Below are 12567 nucleotides of genomic sequence, written 5' to 3'. Positions count from 1 at the left end.
ACTCTTTTTTCTCTCTGTCTTCCCTGACCTTTTAAGGCTCACCACTATATTGTTGCCATATTGCAAAGGTCAAACAAGAGCTAATGGGAAACCATATTTGTCCTTTGCATCATCATTGCCGGACATATCGAGTTTTTGTCCTTTTGTTTTGGTTTGAGTCATATCTCAGCAGCGTCTCTCCATTCGTACATATTAGCCACAAGTCTGTTCTCTGTCGGCTCAGTGTGTGCAGTTTATTTTCTTACTTTATGGCATGAGTTTTCAAAGCCGGTGTGAGGTTCCTCTTGTTGTGTCTCACATTCACCAACGGCCTCAGACATGGTTTCTTGTGCTCAAATCATAACATTTCTGGTCAGTCGTCTGTTATTTTAGCTCATGTGTGTCTAAATCTTTCAGGGTGCATTTTACTGAAGGAGGCATACATACACAACAGCCTGAAGCTCACTGGTGTTTATATTGTCATTTTCTCATTAAACTCAGACTCCTGGGTATAAACTGCAGCAAGCAAAAGGTCAATAGGGATTTCCATCACTCAGAACTAAAAAGTTAACACTCAAATGGTCCGTGGCCAAGTGGAGGGACAAAACTGCAAAATCATCCCCTTAACACATCAGTGACCATCTGATGTAGCCTCCACACAATGGATGTGGAATAGAAGATTATTAACATTCAATCATAACTTTTCAATGAGGCGAAACCTGAGAGGGACAGCCTTTGATTAAGACATTCATCAACACAATTTGGGAAGAATCTGATCCCTCTTGTTGTGTCAGATATATCTGCTGCTCGGTGATTCTAGTGTAAAGTTTGCCATCTAGTGTACCCACAGCAGCGTGGACGAACACAAGACAAAGGCAGGCACAGCCTCAGCCACAATGCTGGACTACTCTCTTCTTCTTCCTCTTTAAAACAACCTGATATTAAAATCTCACATGTGGAAATGGACCTCATCCATGCAACACGGCCTAGAACAAAGGAATTCAGCTCAGTGGGATGCAATTGTAATGGTGTTAAAGGCACGTCAGAGCTCGAGCAGCAGTGGTGCATTAGCTGTGGAGTCATTCAACCGACCCCGACTGTGCCTCTATGCAGAGGTTTCTGACTCCCTCTAGTGAGCCCTAGAGCTCACTGTAGACTGGAGTGATGGCGTCCATCTCGTGGAGGACGTGCTCATCCTGCTCTCCTTTGACTGTTCACCCCTGGGGCTAATGGAAGATTTAGAGGAGAGGGGGACAAATATGCAGACTGATTTCACACTCTTTCTCAGGTGATAATTCACAGTAAAGTCTAAGAGGGGAAAGAATTGTTTTGTTTAATTTGTTGTTTTATTTTTTTTGCAATGCACAAGACTAGTACAGTGGTGTGCAGTTATCATAGCCTCATACTTATTCCACTGTTCACCTGTATCTGTGGCACCTGTAGAGGCAGGCCAAATGTCCCAAGTACTCCCACTGTACTCCTCATACTGTAGCCTGTGACATACTGTAAAGCAATAATCTTCTTTTCACGTGGGTATGAGATGATTTTTAGTATGAGTGCAAGTCACTAGACATCAAATAAAAAGCCAGCCATCCATGTCCTATATACTGCTGACTGAATGATAATGTAAATAGCATGTACAGGAATTTGGCAGTCATATGGCACTCGTCTTTGAGGTGCACTGGAGGCAAGCAACCTAATCCCCTCGTTCAAGATAAAGCTGTGTTTAGTGTATGTAGTATTAGTTCCTATCTGAGACTCCCCTCCCATAGAGGGGACCGGCACATGTCAGCCAGCCAGAGTGAGATTGCAGGGAGAGGCCAATAGGAAAGAAATGAGATTCAAGGCTGTCTAATTTTGCAGCAACTGTGATCCATCAGGCAGTGGGGAGGTGACAGTGGAAATGACTGATGGAGACAGACAGGTGGGCTTTAACATTTCACTGATTTGTGCTCAAAAAGCACCGGGCCTGAGATTTATTGAGTGAACACGATCATGTTCATTATGACTGTCACCTAAGACCATTTCTCTACATCTCAATGGGGTCACTTCAGCAAAAGAAGATGGAGGAGAGGAGGGGAGCACAAAAGCATACACATGGGAAAATCCTCCATGTGGGGTCCGGCTGCAGCTGTGGGCTTGTAGCTGTTTATGCTAACATGTGCTAAGATAATGAGTCAGATGATCCACTAAAGATTATATTTATTGGATGTACTTGATTTTTAGATGAATAGTTGCTGTGGCATATTCATGCCAGATGAAGAGAAAAGGAAAAGTGTTGTTGCACTATGAGAGTCAGTCCTTAGAGTACTCACTGGCAGGTAAGATAAGTCTCCGAAATAGAAACTCATTTACCGTATCAGATAGATAGATGGATAGATAGATAGATAGATAGATAGATAGATAGATAGATAGATAGATAGATAGATAGATAGATAGATAGATAGATAGATAGATAGTGTCATAACAAACAGTAGCCTGTTTACTCTGCCTCATACTTTCATTTGTTCCAGTTTAAGAGTCAACAGGCTTGATTCCCCACAAGAAATCACTTCCTGTAGATGGATGAATGGAAGGTTGCAAAACAAAAGCAATGAAGAGGCAAAATAAATCATAAAACATTGACTCTCACTGAGGATTGTGAAATAGAAGTCTGGTTGTATCATTACAACAAGCACTCTGGCCTGTTGTTGAGTACATTGCAAATTAAATCGGTCTCGACATTAATATGTACGATAAGCACCCCCTATGAAACAACAGGACACTCAGCATCACAAGTAATAAAAGCAGGCATTGAATGAGAAACACTGCCTGTACAAATATTGCTTATTAAAAAGGTAAGATAACATTTTGTAGATGTAAATGGGAACCTTGTTTAATTGTGACTAACATCTGTTGTCCAGACCTGTAGAAACATATATCAGGGATTGGCAGTGAGGTTAACCATGGGCCAAGTTTTGTGCAGTGTAATTTTACAGGCACAGTTGTGATGCAGTCCGAGTGTGTCTGCTTGTTTGAGTGTTATCTGAACTAATTTAAGAATAAAATTAATTTATAAAATTGTTAATTTTAGTGCAGATGTATCTCCCATTAGTACTCAGTTGGCAGTTTATTAGGTACACCGAGCTGAAACCAATGCAGTCTAATACAACAGTCCTGCAATAAATCCTCGTTTATGTAGGTTATAATATTCAATTTTTATTGAAACTATTTTGGGGAGGTGCTCACTCGACTGTTTGATCATTTTGGAGGATGTAGTTTGTGGTGCTGTTGAACTGTACTGCATTACACAGAGAGGCCTTTCTGTTATTTAGCCTACCCTCATTGATATAAATTGGGTGAACAAAATAATTGAAACATCTGCCCGTACAACACAATACAATTCAATAGCACCACAGACTGCAGCCTCCAAAGTAACCATTGAATCAGCACCTCTCCAGAAGACTGCATAATGTTTAGCTAGGTATATCTAATAAACTGCCAACTGAGTCTATTTGTGTTTGAGAGACAGACATTTATAATGGTCAAATAGGCTAAAGTTATGGAATTAAAGCTGTTTGAAATCCTGGGCTACTTTTTTTTTTTATTTAAATCAAGTATTGTGAAAAATCATATATAACTTATGATGTAATCTATCAAATTGAAACCTTTATTTCTCTTCAAGGGGACGAATATTCTTGTTGGAGAGCCAGGTTTGGCCCCCTGACCTAAACTATTTTCATGTTTGAGTGACTGACACCTTTTATTTTTGTGTCTCATTTAGTAATGCCTTACAACAGTGCCCATCACTGTGTGGTGGAGGTGGAGAACTTCCTGATGCTGCTGGGCGGGGAGGACCAGTGGAACCCTAACGGTACTGTAACACTACAGAATGAATGTCTTGCTTTTCAGCGCCTTCACACAGCAGATTTGTCAGTGTTTACTTAATGTAGAGAGCGCTCTGTGCCAGCGTGTCTGTAAGTTCAAACCCATCAGAGCTAATGTAGTTCTTTCAGACAGTTTCAAACACTCATCCTAGAGTGGACAAACAACACTTGTCAATAATTGGCACAGAAAAATAACTGTTATTAACACAGAAATATTAGTGGTGTGGAAGTGTCAGGAGTGCGTTTGTGAAACAGTGGTAACATCTAACATTTAACAAAGACTGTAAATCATCAAAAAATTAAATGCTGTCCTTTCATTCTTATTCCACAAGTGTCATGATAATAGCAGTGAGTGTAAAAATCAACACAACACTAACACACATCATCATATATAATTTAAAGGTTGAACAGAACCACATAAGTCTATGACTGGAAAAGCAAACCTTCAGTCAACACTTGTTAACTCTAATTGCAGTGAAAAGTATCACATATTAACACTGAAAAGCAGCATGTGTGGGTGGTGATTTCCAGATAATATGTTTATTTTTAAATCAAGACTTGCAGAGTCACAGTTGTGCATTTTATTGGTATGTAACAAAAAACTAAACTAAACTGTATTGTACTGTACTCAACTAAATCATGGGGGCAATCATTTTCATTGATCTTGATTTCTATCTCTTTTGCAGGAAAGCACAGCACTAATTTTGTCAGTCGCTACGATCCCAGATTCAACAGTTGGATACAGTTGCCTCCTATGCAAGAGAGGTGAGCCTTTTCTTTTGTATTTGAATACAACATTTTTCTTGCATTCATTTATATTGCTTTATATTTTATATTTTTTTAATATTGATTGCTATGAGGATCATTGCCTTTGCTTAAATATACTCTAAGTTTATGGCTCCCAAAGGGCAATGTGTAATAGTATATAAATCTGAGGATGCAGTAAGAGACTATAGGACTCCCAGGAGTCTTAGAAAAAGAAAATAAATAGAATTTTCCTAATGTTTTCTATTGCTCTAAACTTATGGTGTTTTAGATTATCTTACTTTTTATTAAGTTTGAATAATAAGTAAATTTCCCTGGCAGTACAACAGCTGCTTGCAGTTGGCAAGCATGTGACTCCTGTAGCCCTAAGTCACAGTTCACATATCACAAATCCAAAGACAGAGTCTTAGTTGTGATCTTTTTCTTGAATAATTTCCACCTCACACAGAAACTGTATAAAATCCTACAATGGATCTTGTCATTGTTGGTTTAATGATGTTGTCTGGTTGACACTTCCTCCTCAGGAGAGCCAGTTTCTTTGCCTGCCGCCTGGATAAGCACCTGTACGTGATTGGTGGTAGGAACGAGGCAGGCTACCTCTCCAGCGTGGAGTCCTACAACCTGGAGACTAATGAATGGAACTATGTGTCGTCTCTGCCGCAGCCTCTGGCCGCCCATGCAGGAGCAGTACATAATGGCAAGATCTACATATCAGGTCAGGAGAGAACCCGTCACTCAATCACACTTATCTTCTTTTGAGAAGAGGTACCTGATGGGCATCATTACCCCTTACAACATTAAATGTGCGGCTTAAACAGTAATTCATCCACATTATTTTTATATTGTGGTATTTCGACTTTTACTTAAGTGAAACTGTAAAAGTGACATTTTATGTTAGATGTTAACATAGACAAAATATCGCGTTAAGTTAAAAGATTTACCAAAAAATACTATTCATAGGTTAAAAATCTTTTTGTGATATATTTCAACATGGGAACCCTGGTAATTGTTAGTTTCAGTAATAAACCAATTGATTTTTTTCATAAGAACTATCATTGATCAATGTACATGTGCGTGACAGTTTGCCTTATAGGGTACCATATTACATGAACAGCCAGTGTGTATACGTACACTACGTATTTCAAAACAGTAAAAAAGACATAGTGCTGTGTTTACCTGTTGCAGGAGGAGTACACAATGGAGAGTATGTATCCTGGCTCTACTGTTATGACCCCATAATGGATGTGTGGGCCAGGAAACAGGATATGAACACAAAGCGTGCCATTCATGCCCTGGCTGGAATGAATGACCGCCTGTATGCTATTGGTGGAAACCATTTGAAAGGTAAGTGCTCGAGCTTTTTAGGAAAAGAGATACTGCCATTATTGTCAATTTTAATGTATGTTTAATGTTGAGTAATGAAACATGCTACATTGATAAAATTGCCCTCAGATTTTGGCAAGTTTCCAGTACATGGCAAGAAGAGGAACTTGTAGATTTAATCAAACACACTTCAGAGGCCTTGAGAGACAAGAGGAAAGAAAAATCTGTCAGACTAATCCAGATGTTGATGTTTCATTTTTTAGTTTTCTACGATAGAAATATGACATTTACTTTTTCCATGAAGTCCTGCCCACCTAAAAACCAGTAAGAAGAGCATGGAGAAAACGACACACACAGAAATAACCAAAACTGTTCTAACTTTGGAAAAAAAATTCTGTTCACATAGAAACCCATCTGTCAGAGTAAGAGGCTGATTGGATTATTTTCAGGTCCTGTAAAATCAAACCATCTCACCATCTTATTACTTGTCACCTGGACTGACAGAGATGCAGCATATTAACTGCACGTGATACACAAATGCATACTTTTAACAGAGTTGTCCTCCTCTCACAGGTTTCTCCCATCTAGACGTGATGTTGGTTGAATGTTATGACCCAAAAGCCGACCAGTGGAATATCCTGCAGACACCCATCCTGGAGGGTCGCAGTGGCCCAGGCTGTGCTGTTCTGGATGACAGCATCTTCCTTGTGGGAGGCTACAGCTGGAGCATGGTACTGTATATTTTTACAGATCAGATTACATTCTTTTACATTAAAGGATAAAGCTATATTTCATTATTGTCAACAAATCCTGGGGAAAAATAAAACCAGTGCTGATATGTTTACATAACCAAGGTACTCCCAAAACCTGATTATAACCAGGACTCTATAGCTAGGTCAGTCAAAGTTTAGCACAAATTTTAACTTAAACTTTGAGAAAGTCAGCAAAAGAAAATCTGAATTAATACACGTTTGCCTCCAATACCATTATGTGAAACTAATTTAGTTTTTTTTCTGCTCATATTAAAAAACTGGTGGATGGAAACCCACCTTGGGTTTTAGTCTGTCTCTCAGTAACACTCCCCTTACTTGTGGAACAGGTCATTGAATATATTCTTTCATGTTTGTAATAGACTTTGTAATTTCCTGGGTAATGTAGTTCTAGCAGATTATACCCAAACAGGAATAAATAGTGGATTTGTTGGGGACTGTTTTCAGCTGAGGATATATACACATTTGATGTGAGCATTTACTATATGGCAGCAGAATGGCGTACGTGGAATTGACTCAAAATAAACTCCAGAGCCCATGTTCATCATAATGAAGGAACATGTCCCAGTGAAACAGTGTGGCTTACTGATGTGTTTTGGATCATTCTCGGACAACGGTGGAGCACTGTGGGACAGACCAATAAGCTATATCTGGCTACAGAGGAAGTGCTTGCTATTATTATCAGTTGATTGGTTTTGGTCTTTTCGTGGAATTCGTTGACAAAATATAGAAAATGTTCCTTTAAATATATCTGCTGTTTTTGATGACAAAACTGAGCTTTCTGTCCCCTAGTTAGAAATCCAAACAGCACTAAGATGAATGAAGAAGATGACTTGATTTTCTTTTTTCCCCAGGGAGCCTATAAGTCTTCTACCATCTGCTACAGCCCAGAAAAAGGAACATGGACAGAGTTGGAGGGAGAGGTGGCTGAGCCTTTAGCAGGCCCAGCCTGTTCCACTGTCATACTGCCTGCCTGCCTTCCTTTTAACAAATGACAACTAATCCAACCAACGGGCAGAGAGGGCGAGAGGCAGCAGAGTGACTGGGGGGAGGACCATCAATAAGCAAAACAGTTGTCAACAATTTTGTGACAAACCCTCCGGTGAGATGACGAGGGTGTGTATAAATTATTTTTTTACAGGTTTGACCAGAGCACTTTCGTTATTCCCTACTGAAAGTTTGAAAAAAAAAAAAGAAGAAAATTGTGTAACTCATGTATTTAAACTCATCTGTGTTATGAGAAATGGTCAGTTTCATATTTGATTTTATTTAAACTGATAGTAAGTGTTTTTGGCTTCTCTTCTATAGCACGCATAGTGTTGAACTGAATTATAGCTTTCAATTCCATTGTATCTTGTATTCAGTAGATGCATAATTCCAGCAAAATGCAGTGTTGTTTCATGGACTGACACTGGGTGAAAAGGTGATCAGTCCCAAATTGTCATGGGGTCAAGTAAAAGTGGGGCTGGGTGAGTTACATTAATTGTGATGATCAAAGCATATGAATATTCTTCATCACTCCTGTTATTCTTCATTTTTCTCTGGCTGGATTGTGCACTGAACTGCTGTATCACCTGGTTGGATCATTATGCAACTGTTTTTTTCTTTCTCTGAAAATGAACATATTTATGTGTCTAAAATGGGGACATTTCCAGAAAACTTTTCATAACAGCAGTTGTCATTTAACTGACATGGTATCATTAAAAATATAATAGAACTACACCTGCAAGCAAGTATATCGGGGTCCAAGCAATCCATGCAGCTTGGCAGTGGGGGCAACCAGGTGGACACTGTAGAAAAAAAAAACACAATTACACAATAATCCTTATGAGGATGTGTCCGGATCGCCCAGCCCTAATTTTTAACTAATTATCTTAATAATTTACACCCAGGCTAAAGTCATGTTTCTGTATAACTTGTTGAACGGAGAGTTCCTTACAGGTTATCTGCTTGACAGAAAAAAAAAAAAAAAAAACTTGCCAAATGTTTATGGCAACTATTTAAGGATTCACCATTGATTCTTAATGTTCATATGACGCACTAATGTTCACGTTAATTATACAATGATGGTACAATCAAATTGTAATTGCTAGCCAGTGTATTTATGGGTGGCATGTTTGGGTAAACAGACGAAGAGGACGTTTGTTTGGTTTGTTCTCCTTTACAAGTTAGGCCTGTTTATGAGGCCACATAGCATTACCTTGGTGGGATTTCAATCTGTAATGTATGAAAAACAAACAAGCATACAGCGATCCTTAATGCACTAAAAGTGAACTTTTAATTCAGCAAACAAAGTTCACTAAAATGTAATTTAATTAATGTGATGTGTTTAAAAAATATCTTCGGTACAAATGAATCTAAGTCCAGTCTAGTCTACGTTATTAGGTTCAAAAAGTTGACTCTAAATATTGATGCAGTACCTGTTGAATTCTGTACAGATTTGTTGATTTCATTCTTGTACATAATCGCTTGCAGTGAAACATTTTTGTGCACTCAACCTTGGATTTATTCTCAAATCCTGTTATGTCCTTTGAATTTTAGAATATGAAAATAAATCGACTCTTGATGATTAAAATTCCCCTTTTCAGTTTTTTGACATTTCAGACAGAAAAGGAGCTTCATTTGAATTTATTGTGAATCCCAGGGACCAGATGTGAGCAGGGTGATGAAGGTCTCTGGTTTAAAAACAAACATAAGTACAGCACAAGTAAAACTGAACTTGAAATACATACCGCTGAACACAAGATCGCTCTAAATTATGAAAATACAACTTCACATTTTGGTTGAATGAAGCTCAGACACACTATAAATGCCAAGCGTTCACATCTCAGAAGGAGATTAAAAACAGTTTCTACAACATGAGCAGGATCATTTTCTCTGCTCACTTAGTACTTAGCTTGTAGCTATTGTCAAACTAGAGCTAGCTTACACGCTTACCTGCAGTGGTGGAGGACATATTCAGGTCCTTTACTTAAGTAAAAGTACAAATACCACACTATACCACACAAGTAAAAACCCTGAACTGAAAATGTTAATAAACTTCAAATATGTAAGTATAATCAGGAAAACTTTTCACTGAGGTTCAGTACTTTTCGGTAAATGTACTCAGTTACAAAGACTCCACTATAGTTGCCTTGGTTGGATAACAGATGAATTAATGTCAGTATAAGTTACAGAGGGAACTAGCAGTTCACCTCCTCAGCTCTGAATACCTCTCAGAGATTGACTTGCCTTCATACTGTCAGCCTGCAGAAGTTAAGACTATTAATACGTTTAAGCCTGAAACTCCAAAAAACATTACACCAAGCAGGAGTCTGTAAAATGTGAACCAGCAAGCGTACAAAGCGAATCTGATGTTTACCTGCAGGGCAGCCTCTCATGCCAGACCTGATTTGATTTGCCAACCATTTACTACCAACTGTCTCATGCACTGAACAGCATGCACGTCCCCCAACACATACATACACCTGATGGTTTATTTTGATGTTGTTTTTTTTTTTCCTTTTTCTTTTTCTGTCCTTGGCGTCTGCACTCCATGCATCCACTTGGCCATGTGCCTAGAGGATAAGACAGCAATTATTTTCTCACAGAGATGATTCTGCTAGATTACATAAATCCATATCTAATTCACACAATATGGTATCAGGACACTAGAAACTACTCAGTGTTCTTCACGTCACATAATCCTCGGAGACATGTCTTACAACAGCTATGGAGATGCTGCAGTTAATAGATATCTGAATGCTTCCTCTGGTCAGTCGTAACTACACTTCATCACAACAAACACGCTGCTTGAAGGGGAGTGTGGGCGATGAAAGAGGAACATAATCCTGATTAAGACGAAGATATGAAAAGAATGAAGAGGTTTAGACAAAGAAATGCAGATTGTGATGTGAGTGTGTAGCTGGGTGTGGATTTGAAGTCTTCATTTACCCTTCAGTGCTGGTGGCAGCAGATGGTTTCTGCATTGCTCTCAGTCCCACTGCTAACACCTCTTCCTCAGCTCAGGGAATAACAGGATTGGTTAAAATGAACATGGCTGACCCTTTAATTAACTACATGGACCATCGTGGCTACGTTTTAATCACAGAAAAAGTATTCTCTGTCCTTGGCTCTAGTTTTATAACAGTACAGACACAGAACACATTTTCTGCAGCCCACGGAGGGTTTAAATAATTCTTCTCCTATATATGTTGTCTTAACAAAAACTTATTATATTAAATTGACAGCATGACTTTGTACCATCTATTCAGTGCTGGAATCAATAGTATGAGACTTTTTTCCCCACACAAGTGATCGATAGATGAATTAAATGATAGGAAAAGCAACAAATCCTCACATTTAAGAAGCTAAATCAACGAAATGTTTAGCATTTCTGCATGAAAAATTACTAAAAATTATCAAAATAGTCGCCAACTAATCAGTTATCTACTTGTATATCATGTTGATAGATAATGATGCATCATATCCTATAAGCTCTTCTATAAGCTTCAATGTATTATAATGGTTAGTGTGTAAATAGCTCTTATTTTATCGGAACTACAGCTGTCCAGCGTAGATGAGTAAAAGTGTCATGAAAATACCTGCAAAGTACAAGCAGCCTACATCAGATTTGGAGTAGACGCGCAGTTTGTGACTTCTACCTTAGGGTCTCTCAATCAGCACATTCAAAAGGCGGCGTTGGGTGACGTCATTAAATAGTGCCTGATCATGTGGAGTCGCTGGCTTGATAACCATTGGTGTGAACTTCTCTCGGTTTGGATTTCTTAAGTGAGAGTCGATCGGAAGGTTTTTACCTGGAGCTGAATTATCTACAGAGATCTCCAAAATAAACAGGCCCGGTGACTGGAGCCGTTAAAAAACGCTGAAAGCAGTTTCACTTTTAAAGGCAGTGTTTCGCCGACGCTGTACGGCGAACACATGATGTCAGGGAAGAGTAGGGAGCTAAAAATGCTGCGAACTTATGAACCAGACCTTGGGGAGGTTTATACCGGCAGCCGGATTATCCGCAGAGGTGTCCTCGTCTCCATAACGAACGGACCAGAGGGTTTAAACTAGTAGAGACACAGAAAAAAGAAGTGCCACTTTAAAAATCAGTGATTCACAGATGCTTTTCGGCGGACAGATGACATCCTGGAATGGCTGGAAACAGACTCCTTACCTTTGTGTCTTTGATGACGTATCAACCAGACGTTCAGGATGTTTTCACAGGCCGCTTAATTATCAACAGAGAAGTCCTCCTCTCCATAACAAATGGACCAGGGGGTCAAATCTGATAGAGGGGTGATCCAATAGCCCAGCAGTTAGTGATACTGCATGTCATTCCCCTTCTCTCTGTCACTCTCTGCCGGTTTTTACCGGCAGTGGATCAGCAGATGTCCCCCTCTCCATAACAAAGGGACCAGGGGGTTAAAAGAAACAGTGAATAAAGCAGTTTCAAAGTCATCATCAGTGATTCGCTGAGGCTCTTCGGTGGATACAGGGCATCTTGGAATGGATTCATAGACGTTCATAAGTGGATGAGACCGGAGCTGCATTACATTTGCCTGCCTGTTTTCTCTGATAACTATCCAGACGTCACATGACTAAAATCATTCATGCAGTTAAAATATCTAGTTGAAAACAACCAAGGTGTGAAATTTGTATCTAAAAAGTGGCTTTAAACAGGATAAAGGTCAATGTTGAGCTTCTGGCATGCAACTGTTTTTTTTTTTCAGTCTTTATTGAAAAATTGTCAAAGCAACAACAACACACATAGGGGATATGGCATCAATGACAGACGACCAAATGAAACCGTCCGTTACCATGATTAAAATCACAATTTCTCTGGTTTGAGAATAGCTGGAAACACTCGGGATGATGTA

The 12567-nt window shown here is 39.1% G+C and overlaps 1 protein-coding gene and 1 long non-coding RNA gene across 5 annotated transcripts in view; one reads left to right on the top strand and one right to left on the bottom strand.

Annotated features, from left to right (window-relative positions):
• The window catches only part of klhl14 (kelch-like family member 14), a 15014-nt gene extending 4858 nt beyond the window's left edge, over window positions 1-10156 (top strand). The window contains exons 4-9 of the mRNA XM_071491105.1: window positions 3743-3832; window positions 4532-4610; window positions 5135-5325; window positions 5796-5954; window positions 6507-6664; window positions 7558-10156. Of these exons, the coding sequence (XP_071347206.1) occupies window positions 3743-3832; window positions 4532-4610; window positions 5135-5325; window positions 5796-5954; window positions 6507-6664; window positions 7558-7698 (818 nt within the window). The 3' untranslated portion in view covers window positions 7699-10156. The remainder of the gene's footprint in view (window positions 1-3742; window positions 3833-4531; window positions 4611-5134; window positions 5326-5795; window positions 5955-6506; window positions 6665-7557) is intronic.
• On the bottom strand, window positions 6572-12567 carry LOC139628919 (uncharacterized). 4 transcript variants are annotated; one of them, XR_011692880.1, is made up of 5 exons: window positions 11865-12567; window positions 11678-11757; window positions 10165-10260; window positions 8427-8493; window positions 6572-6667 (listed from the first exon to the last, which is right to left on the bottom strand). It is a non-coding gene; the product is annotated as an uncharacterized lncRNA (long non-coding RNA). The 4 variants fall into 4 exon arrangements; XR_011692878.1 differs by having other exon boundaries at window positions 10637-12567; XR_011692879.1 differs by having other exon boundaries at window positions 10165-11757.

This window comes from Trachinotus anak, unplaced genomic scaffold, assembly GCF_046630095.1.
Source record: "Trachinotus anak isolate AG129_WGS33_773 ecotype Australia unplaced genomic scaffold, CSIRO_AGI_Tana_v1 ptg000012l, whole genome shotgun sequence".
NCBI lineage: Eukaryota > Metazoa > Chordata > Actinopteri > Carangiformes > Carangidae > Trachinotus > Trachinotus anak.
This window is presented reverse-complemented; position numbering and strand designations above follow the sequence as displayed.